The sequence below is a fragment of the Megalobrama amblycephala genome, linkage group LG1 (genome assembly GCF_018812025.1).
Source record: "Megalobrama amblycephala isolate DHTTF-2021 linkage group LG1, ASM1881202v1, whole genome shotgun sequence".
In the NCBI taxonomy this organism is placed as follows: Eukaryota; Metazoa; Chordata; class Actinopteri; order Cypriniformes; family Xenocyprididae; genus Megalobrama; species Megalobrama amblycephala.
This window is the reverse complement of record NC_063044.1, coordinates 10,608,918-10,621,224: the sequence shown is the minus strand read 5'-3', so window position 1 is coordinate 10,621,224 and position 12,307 is coordinate 10,608,918. Positions and strand designations below refer to the sequence as shown.

Genomic DNA, 12,307 nt, shown 5'->3' with positions numbered 1-12,307 from the left:
TACTGCCTTTAAATAATGCAACATACAACTTATCATTCAACTTAACTTAAAATATAATCAGTGTTCTTGATCTTCTCCTGGACTAAAGCACATGCTCTACTCTTGAGCACAATGGTGACCCACAAAACTCAGACAACAGAAACCTTTTAAATTCCGGGGATCACGTGACCCTTCGACGGCGATGCACACATAGTCCTTCGCTCCGCTCACTTTGTCAAATTTTTCTGTAATCCTGAATTTAAATTTCGAACCACTCTTCATCTAACCCATCATGAGTACTTCAACGACCAAGGACAATCGGAAAAGAGAGATCGAGCAGTCACCAATAAAGAAAAAATTCAAAGATTCCACCATCTCCAAAGAGGACCTTGACGACGCCATTGCTAACGGTATTAAGCTAGCACTCAAAGAGCAACAGAGTACCTTGGATTCGGCTGTGGCTTCAACAGTAAGAGATGCAATTGACTCTGGTACTGACCCCAGCATTGCGTAATATACATATGGACATACAAGCTACCAACAATTCCGTCAAGGAGTTAAGAGCAGAACTTGAAATGTTAGCCAGCACGACGAAACAGACACGTGACCGAGTTGATTCCGTTCAGGCAGCTGCGCGTGAGGACAGGAGGACAGTCACGAACTTGAGAAAACAGCTGGAACAACTTACCGACAAATTTACGGACATTGAAGACAGAAGCAGGAGAAACAATGTACGACTGGTGGGGTTACCGGAGGGGCGGAGGGCTCCGACGCGGTCGGCTTTCTCAGAGCCAATCTCTCCAAGTGGATTCCAGCACTGAAAGGCCGCGACATCGAGATTGATCGCGCTCATCGTATTTATGACGGAAGAAAGAACTCCGATCGGCCGCGTACTCTTATCTTTCGGACATTAAGATGGCAAGACAGGTCAGCGATCCTGAGGGGTGCACGACAGTCGTACCCAGTGAAATATACGCAAGACAAGGTCACGCTGCTATTTTTTCCTGATTTTAGTCCAATCACAACGGCTAAGAGGAAGAGCTTCAGCCCAATCCTGAAGAAGATGACGGCACTGGGTCTGCAGCCTTTTCTCGTGTATCCGGCGGCGATTAAATTACGGCACAACGGCGAGCAGATGATGTTCGACTCTCCTCAGAAAGCGGAGGATTTTATCACCTCATTGCCACAGAAGAAGACGTATGCTGCGGCTCTACAAAGCAACGGGAAGGCAACGGATACCGTCTCTACCTCCTCTGCTCAGCGAGGGGAATTTGTCGATTGCGGTGGTGGTGATTTTAATCGCCCAGGAGAGGAGAATAACGACGCTGACATGGTCACTTAAGTTTCTTGCTGCGATCTTGTACTTCTCTTTTTTTTTTTTTTTTTTTTTTTTCTTTAAACTTGTCTAGTGACTGGTAAGCCTTAAAATCTCTCTTGGGGCTAATGGAGGGAAGGTTCGACTATAGTTCTTGACACCGTGGGCTGTATGGGGACATGTTTTGCGTTGGAGTGGACTGGTCACGTATCGAAATATTTTTCTGTTTGTTAGTCAGACCTATATTCTCGGTAATATGCGGTCTGTTTTGGTTCTTGTTCAGAGTTGTTTATCGTTCCTGTTTTCTGGGTTACTTTTATATATATATTTTTTTCTCTACAACAGACATCAATACTTTATTTATTATTTTTTAACTTTAAAAGGACTAACTCAAGTGGCTTGGTATATAGAATACTTATCAGTGTTGACATGTCATTTACAGGTTGGAATTGATTGCTGCTTTTCACTTACTAGATGCAATTTTGAAATTACGAATATACAATGCTGGCTTTAAATATTTTATCACTGAATGTAAATGGCCTAAATTCCGCTATTAAACGTACCCGCGTATTAGAATATTTGCACCGTAAATCGATTTCCTGTGCACTGATACAAGAGACGCATTTAAAACAATCTGACGTGGCACGTTTTCAGAACAAGCATTATAAATTGGCAGCCTTTTCCTGCGCTCTTAATAAAACTAAGGGGGTGCTTATCTTAGTTAACAGGAAATTGCAGCTAACAGTTGAACATACCGGAAGGGATAATGAGGGTAGATTTGTTTTTATTCGTTGCAAAGTACATAATGATAGGATAACATTGGTCTCTATTTACGGTCCGAACGAGACAGACAGTAATTTTTTTACAAATATATCCAGTACATTGCTTGAACAGACTGATAGCCCTTTAGTGGTCGGTGGGGATTTTAATGCTGTCGTAAATCCTGCTTTGGATAAATCTCATTCTGAGACAACAACCAATCCATCTTCTAAGTTGTTGAATGAATTTATCACCGAACTCAATATAATGGATCTTTGGAGAATTCAGAATACCACCTCTAAGGATTTTACTTTTTTTTCTAATAGACATAAGACTTTCTCTAGGATAGATTACATATTTCTCAGTCCATCTCTAATCTCGTCTAATTCCTCCATCTCTATATTACCAATCTTATTGTCTGATCATTCTGCTGTGTTGTGTAAAATTCATCTTTCCAATATTAAAGCCAAAGCCCCTAGATGGCGTTTTAACACATCATTATTAAGTAATCAGACTTTTACCAATTCACTAAAAGAACATATAAAGGAATTTCTGGAAATTAATATGGAAGGTGATATAGATCCTCAAATATTGTGGGAAACGACCAAGTGTGCTATACGTGGATTTTGCATAGCTTTCTCTTCCACTCTTGCAAAAGCAAAAATTTGTCAGATTACGCAATTAGAAAACAAAATCCAATCATTGCAAAACCTACAAAAACAACATTTTACTGATCAGCGGGCCATACAGTTGTCCTCCTTAAATGAAGAATATGATTTACTTTCACAATCAAAGGCAGAGTTTATCTTGCATAGAACTAGGCAAAAATACTATTTTGAATCGGAGAGACCCAGCCACTTGCTGGCTCTTAGGCTGAGAGAATGTGAGTCCAAAGCATATATCAGCGCAATAAAAGCATTAGATGGTCAGGTCACTACAAACCCTACGATGATCAACAACATATTTAAAGACTTCTATATAAACTTATATAAAGCTGAAACAGATTCTGAGGAATCAGTTAGTAAACAGTATTTGGCTAAATTAGATTTACCTCGGATTTCTCAGATTAACAAAGAATCTTTGGAGGCCCCATTAAGTTTGGAGGAGCTCCATAAATCACTAAAGAGCCTACAAAAAGGCAAATCACCGGGTCTAGATGGTCTTCCCCCTGAATTATATTTAGAAATCTGGGATTTGATAGGGACACTTATGCTTAACTCATTTAATTTTGCGATCGAGCATGGTGCATTCCATAGAGATCAAAATACATCGATGATATCGTTACTTCTTAAAAAAGGGAAAGATCCATTAGACTGCTCCAGCTATAGACCGATATCTCTTATCCCCGGTGATTTAAAAGTTTACGCTAAAGTTCTTGCCTTTCGAATGGAGAAGGTCATTCATGGTTTGATCAAGGAGGACCAAACTGGTTTTATAAAAGGGCGCCACGCATCTGATAACATGCGTCGACTCTTCCATATACTTGATTTTGCAGACTCGCATCAGAGCCCCTGTGCGGTTTTTTCACTTGATGCAGAAAAAGCCTTTGATAGGCTAGAGTGGAATTATATGTGGGCAGTTCTGCAATGTTTTGGCTTCGGTGAACATTTCATTTCTATGATTAAGACTCTATACCACTCACCTGCGGCATCAGTCTTGACTGGCAATGTTATTTCTCACCCGTTCTTTCTACAAAGGGGAACGAGGCAGGGATGTCCACTTTCCCCATTACTGTTTTGTCTATCTCTTGAACCATTAGCAGAAGCCATCAGGAAGTCTGAAGTAGCATCGATTAAGATTCAAGATCAGATTATTTCACTGTATGCAGACGATATTATTTTGTATTTAGATAACTTTGATGTATCAGTTCCTGAGATAATTAAGGAATTTGATCACTTTAGTGTTTTTTCTGGATATAAGATAAATTGGACCAAATCTGCTTTAATGCCAATTAACAATGTTAAATTTAATTCTTCTATTCCCTCGTTTATTCCTATTAAGAACTCTTTCATTTATTTGGGTATTACCATATATAAAAACATACATAAGATTACTAGAGACAACTTTAATAGTATTATAGTTAAGATCAAAAGTGACATTCAAAGATGGAATAATCTTAAAGTTTCTCTTCAAGGTAAAATCTCTACAGTGAAAATGAATTTGTTACCTCGTCTTAACTTTTTTTTTTCTATGCTACCACTCTCTCCTCCTCCAGGCTACTTTAAGGAGTTAAACTCCATACTTTCCCGTTTTATATGGAATGGTAAGCGCCCCAGAATCAAACTTACCACTTTACAGCAACCTTTGTGTGCGGGAGGACTGGCCGTACCAAATTTTGAATTGTATTATTGGTCGTTTCAACTTAAGGCCCTTTATAATTGGGTTGATCCGCAATCTAAAGTTGCATGGAGAATGATTGAAGCGGACAGGGTTAAGCCAAACAGACTTCAAGATATTTTATTTGCTGGCACAGGGAAAAAAGATAATTATAAATTCGGCCCAGTTATAGCTAATTCTATTAGAATTTGGAAAACAGCTTGAACGTCTGATAGGAGGACCCTTCAAACTTTGTAACAGTGCACCATTATGGCATAATCTCAATTTTTTATGCGGAAATCGTCCATTTGTCCAACCATCTTGGTCTTCCCTAGGCATAAACACATGCGGAGATTTATATGATGATCAAGGCCTTTGTTCGTTTCAGGCACTAAGAACTAAGTTCTGTTTACCAGCATCCTCATATTTTGTCTTTTTTCAATTGCGCTCTGCCCTTAAAGCATATGGAGTTCCCTGGGCATTCTCCTATTTCCTCTCATCCTATGCGAGATTGGATTGCACCATCCTCTGGTCGATCATCTGTTTCTTTATTATATAGTAAAATTATTGACCGTATTATAAAATCTCTTTCTATCAAGTCTGTTTGGAATCGGGAACTATCTGACCTTAATTTATCTGTCGACTGGGAGAGGGTGTGGGCTAACCTCAGTTTAACTTCTAAAAACTTGGCTCATCGTCTTATACATTTTAAAGTTATTCATAGAGCATATATAACTCCCTACAAAAGATTCAAAATGAAACTGCAATCAAATTACAACTGTTATATCTGTAACATTGTGTCTTCTGGTACTTTTCTTCATATGTTTTGGGAGTGTCCTATTGTCAATAATCTGTGGTCACATGTACATGTCGTTTTGTCCTTTATATTACAAATTGATTACCCCAATAAGCCAAATTTATGTCTTCTTAATGATGATTCTGATCTCTGTATAAGCTTAATACAAAAAAAAATGTTGTTTGCTGGTTTTACAGCTGCTAAAAAGACAATAATTCAGAACTGGTTTACACCACAAATGTCTAGGGAAACGTATTGGATACATAGTCTCCTTAGAATAGGGGCCTGTGAATGTACAATAGCAAGAATCAATAAGGCCAAACCTAGTACTGTTGATGCTTGGCAATGTTTTTGTTCCAAAATACTGGATTATATAAAAGAATAATGTTTGTTTTTATTTTATTATTATCTATATCTCTCTTTTTGGAACATGTTACTTCATTATGTGTCTGTTGTTTTTGTTGTTTTGTTTTTATCCCGAGTGGATGTTATATGCAAAAGCTAATAAAAATTTGATCACAAAAAAAGAAACCTTTTAAATCCCAACAGAACATTAAACACTAACAGATCTCCACTATATCATTATGTGCATTTAATTAATGTTAAGTTTTAAGTATATGTTTATTAGTATATACATAAGCTAGAGCAGAAGTGAAATGCAGAAATGTATTAGATTTTCTAACATACATTTCTGAAACTGTGCTATATGCACCACCAGTGGCAGAGGGAGTGGATGAAGCACAGTACTTTTTTTAACTTTTTTTTTTTTTTTTTAAAGCTAATTATAATTTTTCAGTGCATTTCAATTTTTTTCTAACTTTTGATTTATTTAGGGTGCAGTATATGCTAATTTCTATGCATAGTGAAATATTTCCTATGATGAGAGCCAGAAAAGTTCCAACAAATAATTCACAGGGAAGGTCCTTTTTTTTGCCAGTGTAAATTAAAGAATTAAGAACAGAATTATGAAATTTGACCGGGGAATTGAGCAGATAATTCCTGTTGGTGGAGATGAAAAAAAATTGCCCTATTTATACAGGTTTTGCTTTACAGCTGTTAACTAGTTACGAAAAGATACAAAATACAGTTTTTCTTTCAGTGTCCGTTTTCATTTTCCTCTAAATTCATCCTGACTAAGTCATTCATCTCTGTGGTGAAAGCAGTTTCCTTCATTTCAGTTCGTTGCTTACTGGTGAGAGGAAGGTTTGCGTCTGGATTACACAGGTGAAGCCAACGCTGTCAAGACACACAAACACAGGGTTTATATAAATCGAATTGGATAGTTGTGTAGATTTGCTTTGCTTAAATAGTTAGTTAAACATTTGCATCCCTGTTTTGATGAGATCTCAGTGGCTTGTTTATCTGAAGAGACACTTTAATCCTCACCTGTTTCAGGCTTCCGTTCCCAGCAAACATTCGGCCCATCAGCCATCCAGGCACCAGCAGAATGGAGGACAGGGCCAGTAACCAGCCTAGTGCATATGCCCAGTCCGGGTACACATACCAACGGTTAAAAGTCAGGGGCTTGTACTCCACCACAGAACAGACAAAAGATGCCTGAGAATGAACAGAAGAGAAAGAGAAGTTGTTGGAAAATGTTGGGGAAAAAAGAGTAAGAACTGATCTTAATTGAAGTGGTTATGGCAATGAAAAGCCTCAGGTAGGAATATAAAACCAAAAAAATACTGATTGGTTGTTTTGACCAATAAAACCATCAGTGAAGCCTAAACAGATGAATCAAGTCCAAAGACACTCACCAAGGACACGAGAGGAGTCAGGTATTTCCAGCACAGCATGAATATGTAGTTGGGTCGTGAGTTGGTCATGTCTTCAATGACGTCAAACATTCTCGCAGCTCCTGTGGTTGGACAGCAACATTTTAAATCACTACACAGATAGCAAGCAACCATCAAAACAATGTTAAATCAATGTTAATGTGTCAACGTTAACTACATTGAATCAACATCACTTTTACACACGCAATTAATATTGAAAATGTAGAAACTTCATCAAAACATCAATGGTAATGGCATTGAATCAATGTTACAATGTGATGATGGTTCAACTTCATGCTTGCACTCTCAGAAAATGAAACACAACAACTACAACTGACTTAAAGCCACACAGCCTGAAATCAACTGAAGATAAAAGAAGACAATAAATCTCTGAAGATCGCTGCAGAGGAGAATTAAATATAAAACTATATCACCTGATCGTCTTTGCTTCAGGCTTTCTTTGTAACAAATTATGTGTTTTGGAACTCACACAAAAAGCCAAGAGTCAAACTGGCCAACTAAATGAAACACTGATCACCATAATGATGACCATATTTTTTTCAATAAAACATCAACATCTAAACTTCTGTTGATTCTCATAAAGAACTTCTGTAGATGAACGACAGAAATAAAGTCAATCTGGTTAGTAATAAGTGAAGCTGGTAATGCTGTTTGTGGAGATGTTTAATCCTGCTGTGCTGAGATCTTCAGAGATTTATTGTCTTTTATCTTCACTTGATTTCAGGCTGTGTGGCTTTAGGTCAGCTGTAGTTGTTGTCTTTCATTTTCTGAGAGTGCAAGCATGATGCTGAACCAACATCACATTGTAACATTGATTCAACATTAACTGCAGGGGCAAAAGTGATGTTTATTTAATGCAGTTATTGTTAACACATTAACAATGATTTAACATTATTTTTATGGTTGCTTGCTATCTGGGTAGCTTTCCAATACTACTATTGTATTCTGTTGGCTTTTAAGGTCAATTTTTGTTGCTTGTGTGTGATTCACCAAAGATCCAACCCATGGCCAGAGACTCAAACACAGACAGAAAGAGAAGACAGGCTCCACTGCAGGCATAGTGGTCAAACAACTGGAATACATACATCCCCCCCTGCAGGTGGAGCACAACGCAATTAAGTATAAGGACTGAGGAGAGGGAAAACACAGGTGTGCCCTACACAAAACACCCGTCGTATAGTATGCATATGATCTGCCACGATTTCAAATAATTAGCAAAGAAATTTGTCATATGTAAATCCATATTCATAATAGAACCATAATTCATAAAATCTTTCACTTGGAAAGTTGAGTCAGAACTGTTATCTTTAACATAAGGCCTGACATTTATATGTTTAATTCAATTTTATTTTGTGTATTATTATTAATTTTTCACACTTTTCTCTGACCTCTGTAACCATGAAGAGCTGCCCGACAATGCAAGCAAGACAAAAGAACAGGAGGAAAATTTCTCTGCGTCCCACTCTACGCAGAACTGCGGGGAACAGATCGATCACTGATGTAACGACAGCTTCCACTGCAACAAACTTCAAAGGGAAACATAACAAAAGCACATGCACTGTGAACACAATAGAAGATAATAATAATAAAAAAAAATCCATGTGTTTTGTAATGTCCAGTGTTCTGTAAAATACCTTGGTTTACGTTTTTCAGAAAAAAGAAATGCATATAGGTTTGGAATGACATGAGGGTGAATAAATGATGATAGAATTTTCATTGATGTGTGAACTATCCATGTAACGCAAAACTAACCCTGCGATTTGTTTGCACGTCTAAATTTAGACTTGTAGATGTATTTTAAATTCTTAAAGTAAACATTTGTTGTCATTTCCAGTTTCTTCAGTTCATGTATTACAATTTATGTGTGAGTTTAAGCTCACATGAGTATCTAGCCCCAGTAAAATAATCATGATGAAGAAACAAACAGCCCACAGCTGAGGGAAAGGCATCATGGCTACTGCCTGTGGATAAGCTATGAATGCTAGTCCTGGCCCTGAAAGAGAGAGAAATATCTGATTTTGAGTATTGCTTAAATACATTCTCTGATAATAATCATTTTCACCTTGATTTCATTGAATGTTCCCGTACCTGATTCTGCCACCTCGTCAATGGGGACACCCTGTTCGTGGGCCATGAAGCCCAGGACTGAGAACACAGCAAATCCAGCCACCAAACTGGTGCCACTGTTCAGAAGGCAAAGCCAAAAGCAGTCCCTGATAGACATGGATAATATAAACACATACACACACATCAAACTCATTTACTGAGTTGCGCATCACAAGAAACACTATACACATTTTTCAAGAACATTCATCATAACCCACATAACCACAACCAAAACTTTCTACCTTTGACTCATTCATTTGCCTATTTGTCGGTACTGTCACTTTATTAAAAGCACCAATACTAACCTGTAGCAGTTGTTGTTGTATTTATTGTAACTGCCCAATACAGTGAGAGTGCCAACAGACACACTATAGGAGAAAACAATCTGAGCTCCGGCCTCCATCCAAACCTACACACACACACACACACACACACACACACACACACTTGTTGGGTTTCCATTTTTAATGGGGACATTCCATAGATATAATGGTTTTTATACCGTACAATCACAGAAAACTTTCTTCATTTTTAGATTTCCAAAAACAACATTGTGCATGATTTATAAGCTGATTTCTCATGGGGACCAAAAATGTCCCCATGGTCAAAAATTACTGGTATTGCCACTTTGTAGGGACCTTTTGTTCCCATTATGTTTCTTCACATCATGCCTGCCAAGCCTAAGCCTGCTCATGTCATGCCCGCTAAGCCAGAGGCTGTTCACGTCATGCCTGCCAAGACTGAGATTCTTCACATCACATCATGCCTGCCAAGCCTGAGTCTGTTCACGTCACGTCATCCCTGCCAAGCCAGAGCCTGTTTACGTCATGCCTGCCAAGCCTGAGTTTCTTCACGTCATGCCTGCCAAGCCAGAGACTGTACACGTCATACCTCCCAAGCCTGAGTCTCTTCACGAGAATGCCACCGCGCCAGAGTCATCAGCCAAGATGGCCGCCACGCCTGTGTCTTCAGACAAGATGCCCACCAAGCCTGAGTCATCAATCAAGGTGGCCGAAGGTGGGGTTGGCTATAGGTATGTTGCCCTGGAGGTGTCCTAGCCTGCCGGCATTGCCCATGTTCCATGGCTCAGGTCCACCCATGCTCCATGACCCAGACTGCCTCTGCTCCACCACCCTTCTGGACTTTCTTGTCATGTCTAGTTTTGTTTTTTTGTTGGGTGTTGGGAGCCGCCCATAGAGAGGGGGGATCAGTAATATACAGTTTTGTTTTTTGTTTTTTTGTTCCATGTTTATGTTTCATGTCTCACTGTCATGTTTCCCGGTTTGCCATGTGCTGTTTTTTGTCATTTGATTCCCTTGTCCTTTGCTTCACTAGTCTCATATGTGCAGTGAATAAACTGCACATGGGTTCAACTGCAATTTGCCAACAGTGGACTTTATGACAGGGTATCATTTTTACAACATTGTCATCTGTACAAAAGAAAAGACCTTTTCATTTTTAGTACATTGTTGTGCTGTAAACTTACCCTTAATGTGAAAAAGGGTTACCTGTGAGTCAGCAAGAAGGGACGGTTCAGGGTACAAGTAAAACACAATCCCCTGCAGAGCTCCAGGAAGAGTCAAACCACGAATCAGCAAGACCAGCAACATCACATAAGGAAAGGTAGCTGTGAAATACACCACCTTCAGGCACAATATAAGAAAGCCTCATGTTAATTTAATGCCAACAAAGTAACAATTTTTATTACAAATTAATGTCATTTTTTTTTTTTTTTTCTGGCACACAACTTAAACTTATTCGTTGACCTTTAGAAAATAATAGACACCAGTAAAGTCTCATACTTACACACCTTGCCTGTAGATTTGACTCCTTTCCAGATGCAGAAATAAGATACGATCCACATTGCAATGAGACACAGAAGAATCTCCCAGTTTATCCTACCAACCTCCTCAATACCCCCAGAGAGAGCCAGTACTCTGCGTCTGTATAATTTGACGTGATAAATAGATATAGAAAGATTTTTTAGTTCATTTTTTATTTAATTTATTTAGCTTATTGCTATAAAATGTGTTAATGCAAAATGGTCAGGTCAGACTCATTAGGTTGCATGTACACAAATATATATTTTCTATGCACATAAGAACACCTGCATGTACTGTAGTTATCAGTAAAAATGATCATATAATTTGTGTTTACTCCCAGAACTCAGTAGCTGCAGAGGTTGAATTAATCAGTGTTGTCCAATTGAGGGTCAGATTCTTTGCAGCAAGATTTACACAGTCATCTACAACAGAGAATTAAAAAAACAAAACAAAACAAAACAAAACAACTTTTTTTTATTACAGCATATTATTCAGATGTAATGTGAGTTTTGATTGATTCATTTATTATCACCTGTGTTCCACATGTTGTCACAGCTGGCCCATGGAAGTTGGGAACTAAAAGAGAAGATGAGGTAGAAAAGCGCCCAGGCCAGAATGATGATGTAATACATGCAGCTGTACACCTGAATAAGCTGTCCTGCATAGCCGATACCTGATGTAAAGTAAAAACACATGTTGTTAAGAGCTATGAGGTCCCTCTAGGAAGCAGTTTTGCTGCTTTATGACTCTCACCCTCAGCCAGTGGACAGAGACGACGCCAACATGTAATGCCTCCTTCCTGTGTGTATTGTCCCATTGGTGTGTCTAGCAGGAACAGAGGAAGCCCACAAGTAGCCACAAACACCAGGTATGGTATCAGGAACGCACCTGAGAACATGCCAATACAGTAATATATTATTAAATTACCACTGACACAATGTTAAAACATAGTGTGTTATTAAATGCATTCAAATTAATTAATTTTTGTAACAAAACAAACAAACAAAAATCCAACAATTGTGCATTTGGACTGCCTCATACCTCCTCCGTACTTGTAGCAGAGGTAAGGAAACCTCCACACGTTACCCAGTCCAACCACATTTCCTGCCACGGCTAAAATAAACTCCGCTTTACTCCCCCAGTAGCCTCTCTCTTCTATCTGTCCTTCGATTGTATTCATACCGTCACTCCGTTTTCACCAGATCACACTGATCCTGCTGTCCAGACGGATGTAATTCTACAGTGGTGGAGGATCAACTGAATTCTGACAAAGGCATAATTTGAAAAACAAATAAGACAGTGTGAGAATTCTGGTAAAATATGTGTTTCAAAGAAATTCACTTCAGAAATATTTTAATATGTAAAACCTACAGCCCTGCCCTACAAAGGCAAGGAACTGAGAACTGAGAAAAATAAC

At 38.5% G+C, this 12,307-nt stretch overlaps 1 protein-coding gene across 1 annotated transcript; it reads right to left on the bottom strand.

Annotated features, from left to right (window-relative positions):
* Window positions 1–12,070, bottom strand: LOC125262610 (sodium- and chloride-dependent GABA transporter 2-like). The gene is made up of 15 exons (XM_048181450.1): window positions 11,932–12,070; window positions 11,644–11,778; window positions 11,423–11,563; window positions 11,225–11,312; window positions 10,878–11,010; window positions 10,576–10,710; window positions 9,373–9,476; window positions 9,050–9,174; window positions 8,842–8,954; window positions 8,350–8,487; window positions 7,952–8,054; window positions 6,923–7,023; window positions 6,552–6,722; window positions 5,698–6,401; window positions 1–143 (listed from the first exon to the last, which is right to left on the bottom strand). Exons 1-14 carry the CDS (start codon window positions 12,068–12,070, stop codon window positions 6,261–6,263), a joined length of 1,767 nt encoding a protein of 588 aa, XP_048037407.1. The 3' UTR covers window positions 1–143; window positions 5,698–6,260.
* Between the last annotated feature and the right edge of the window lie 237 nt (window positions 12,071–12,307).

Coding starts and splice junctions, on each gene's coding strand:
- LOC125262610 (XM_048181450.1), bottom strand. CDS start 12,070: ATGAATACAATCGAAGGACAGATAGAAGAGAGAGGCTACTGGGGGAGT. Junction 11,313..11,422: donor TGACAACATGTGGAACACAG/GTGATAATAAAT, acceptor TCTCTGTTGTAG/ATGACTGTGTAAATCTTGCT. Junction 8,955..9,049: donor TGACGAGGTGGCAGAATCAG/GTACGGGAACAT, acceptor TCTCTCTTTCAG/GGCCAGGACTAGCATTCATA.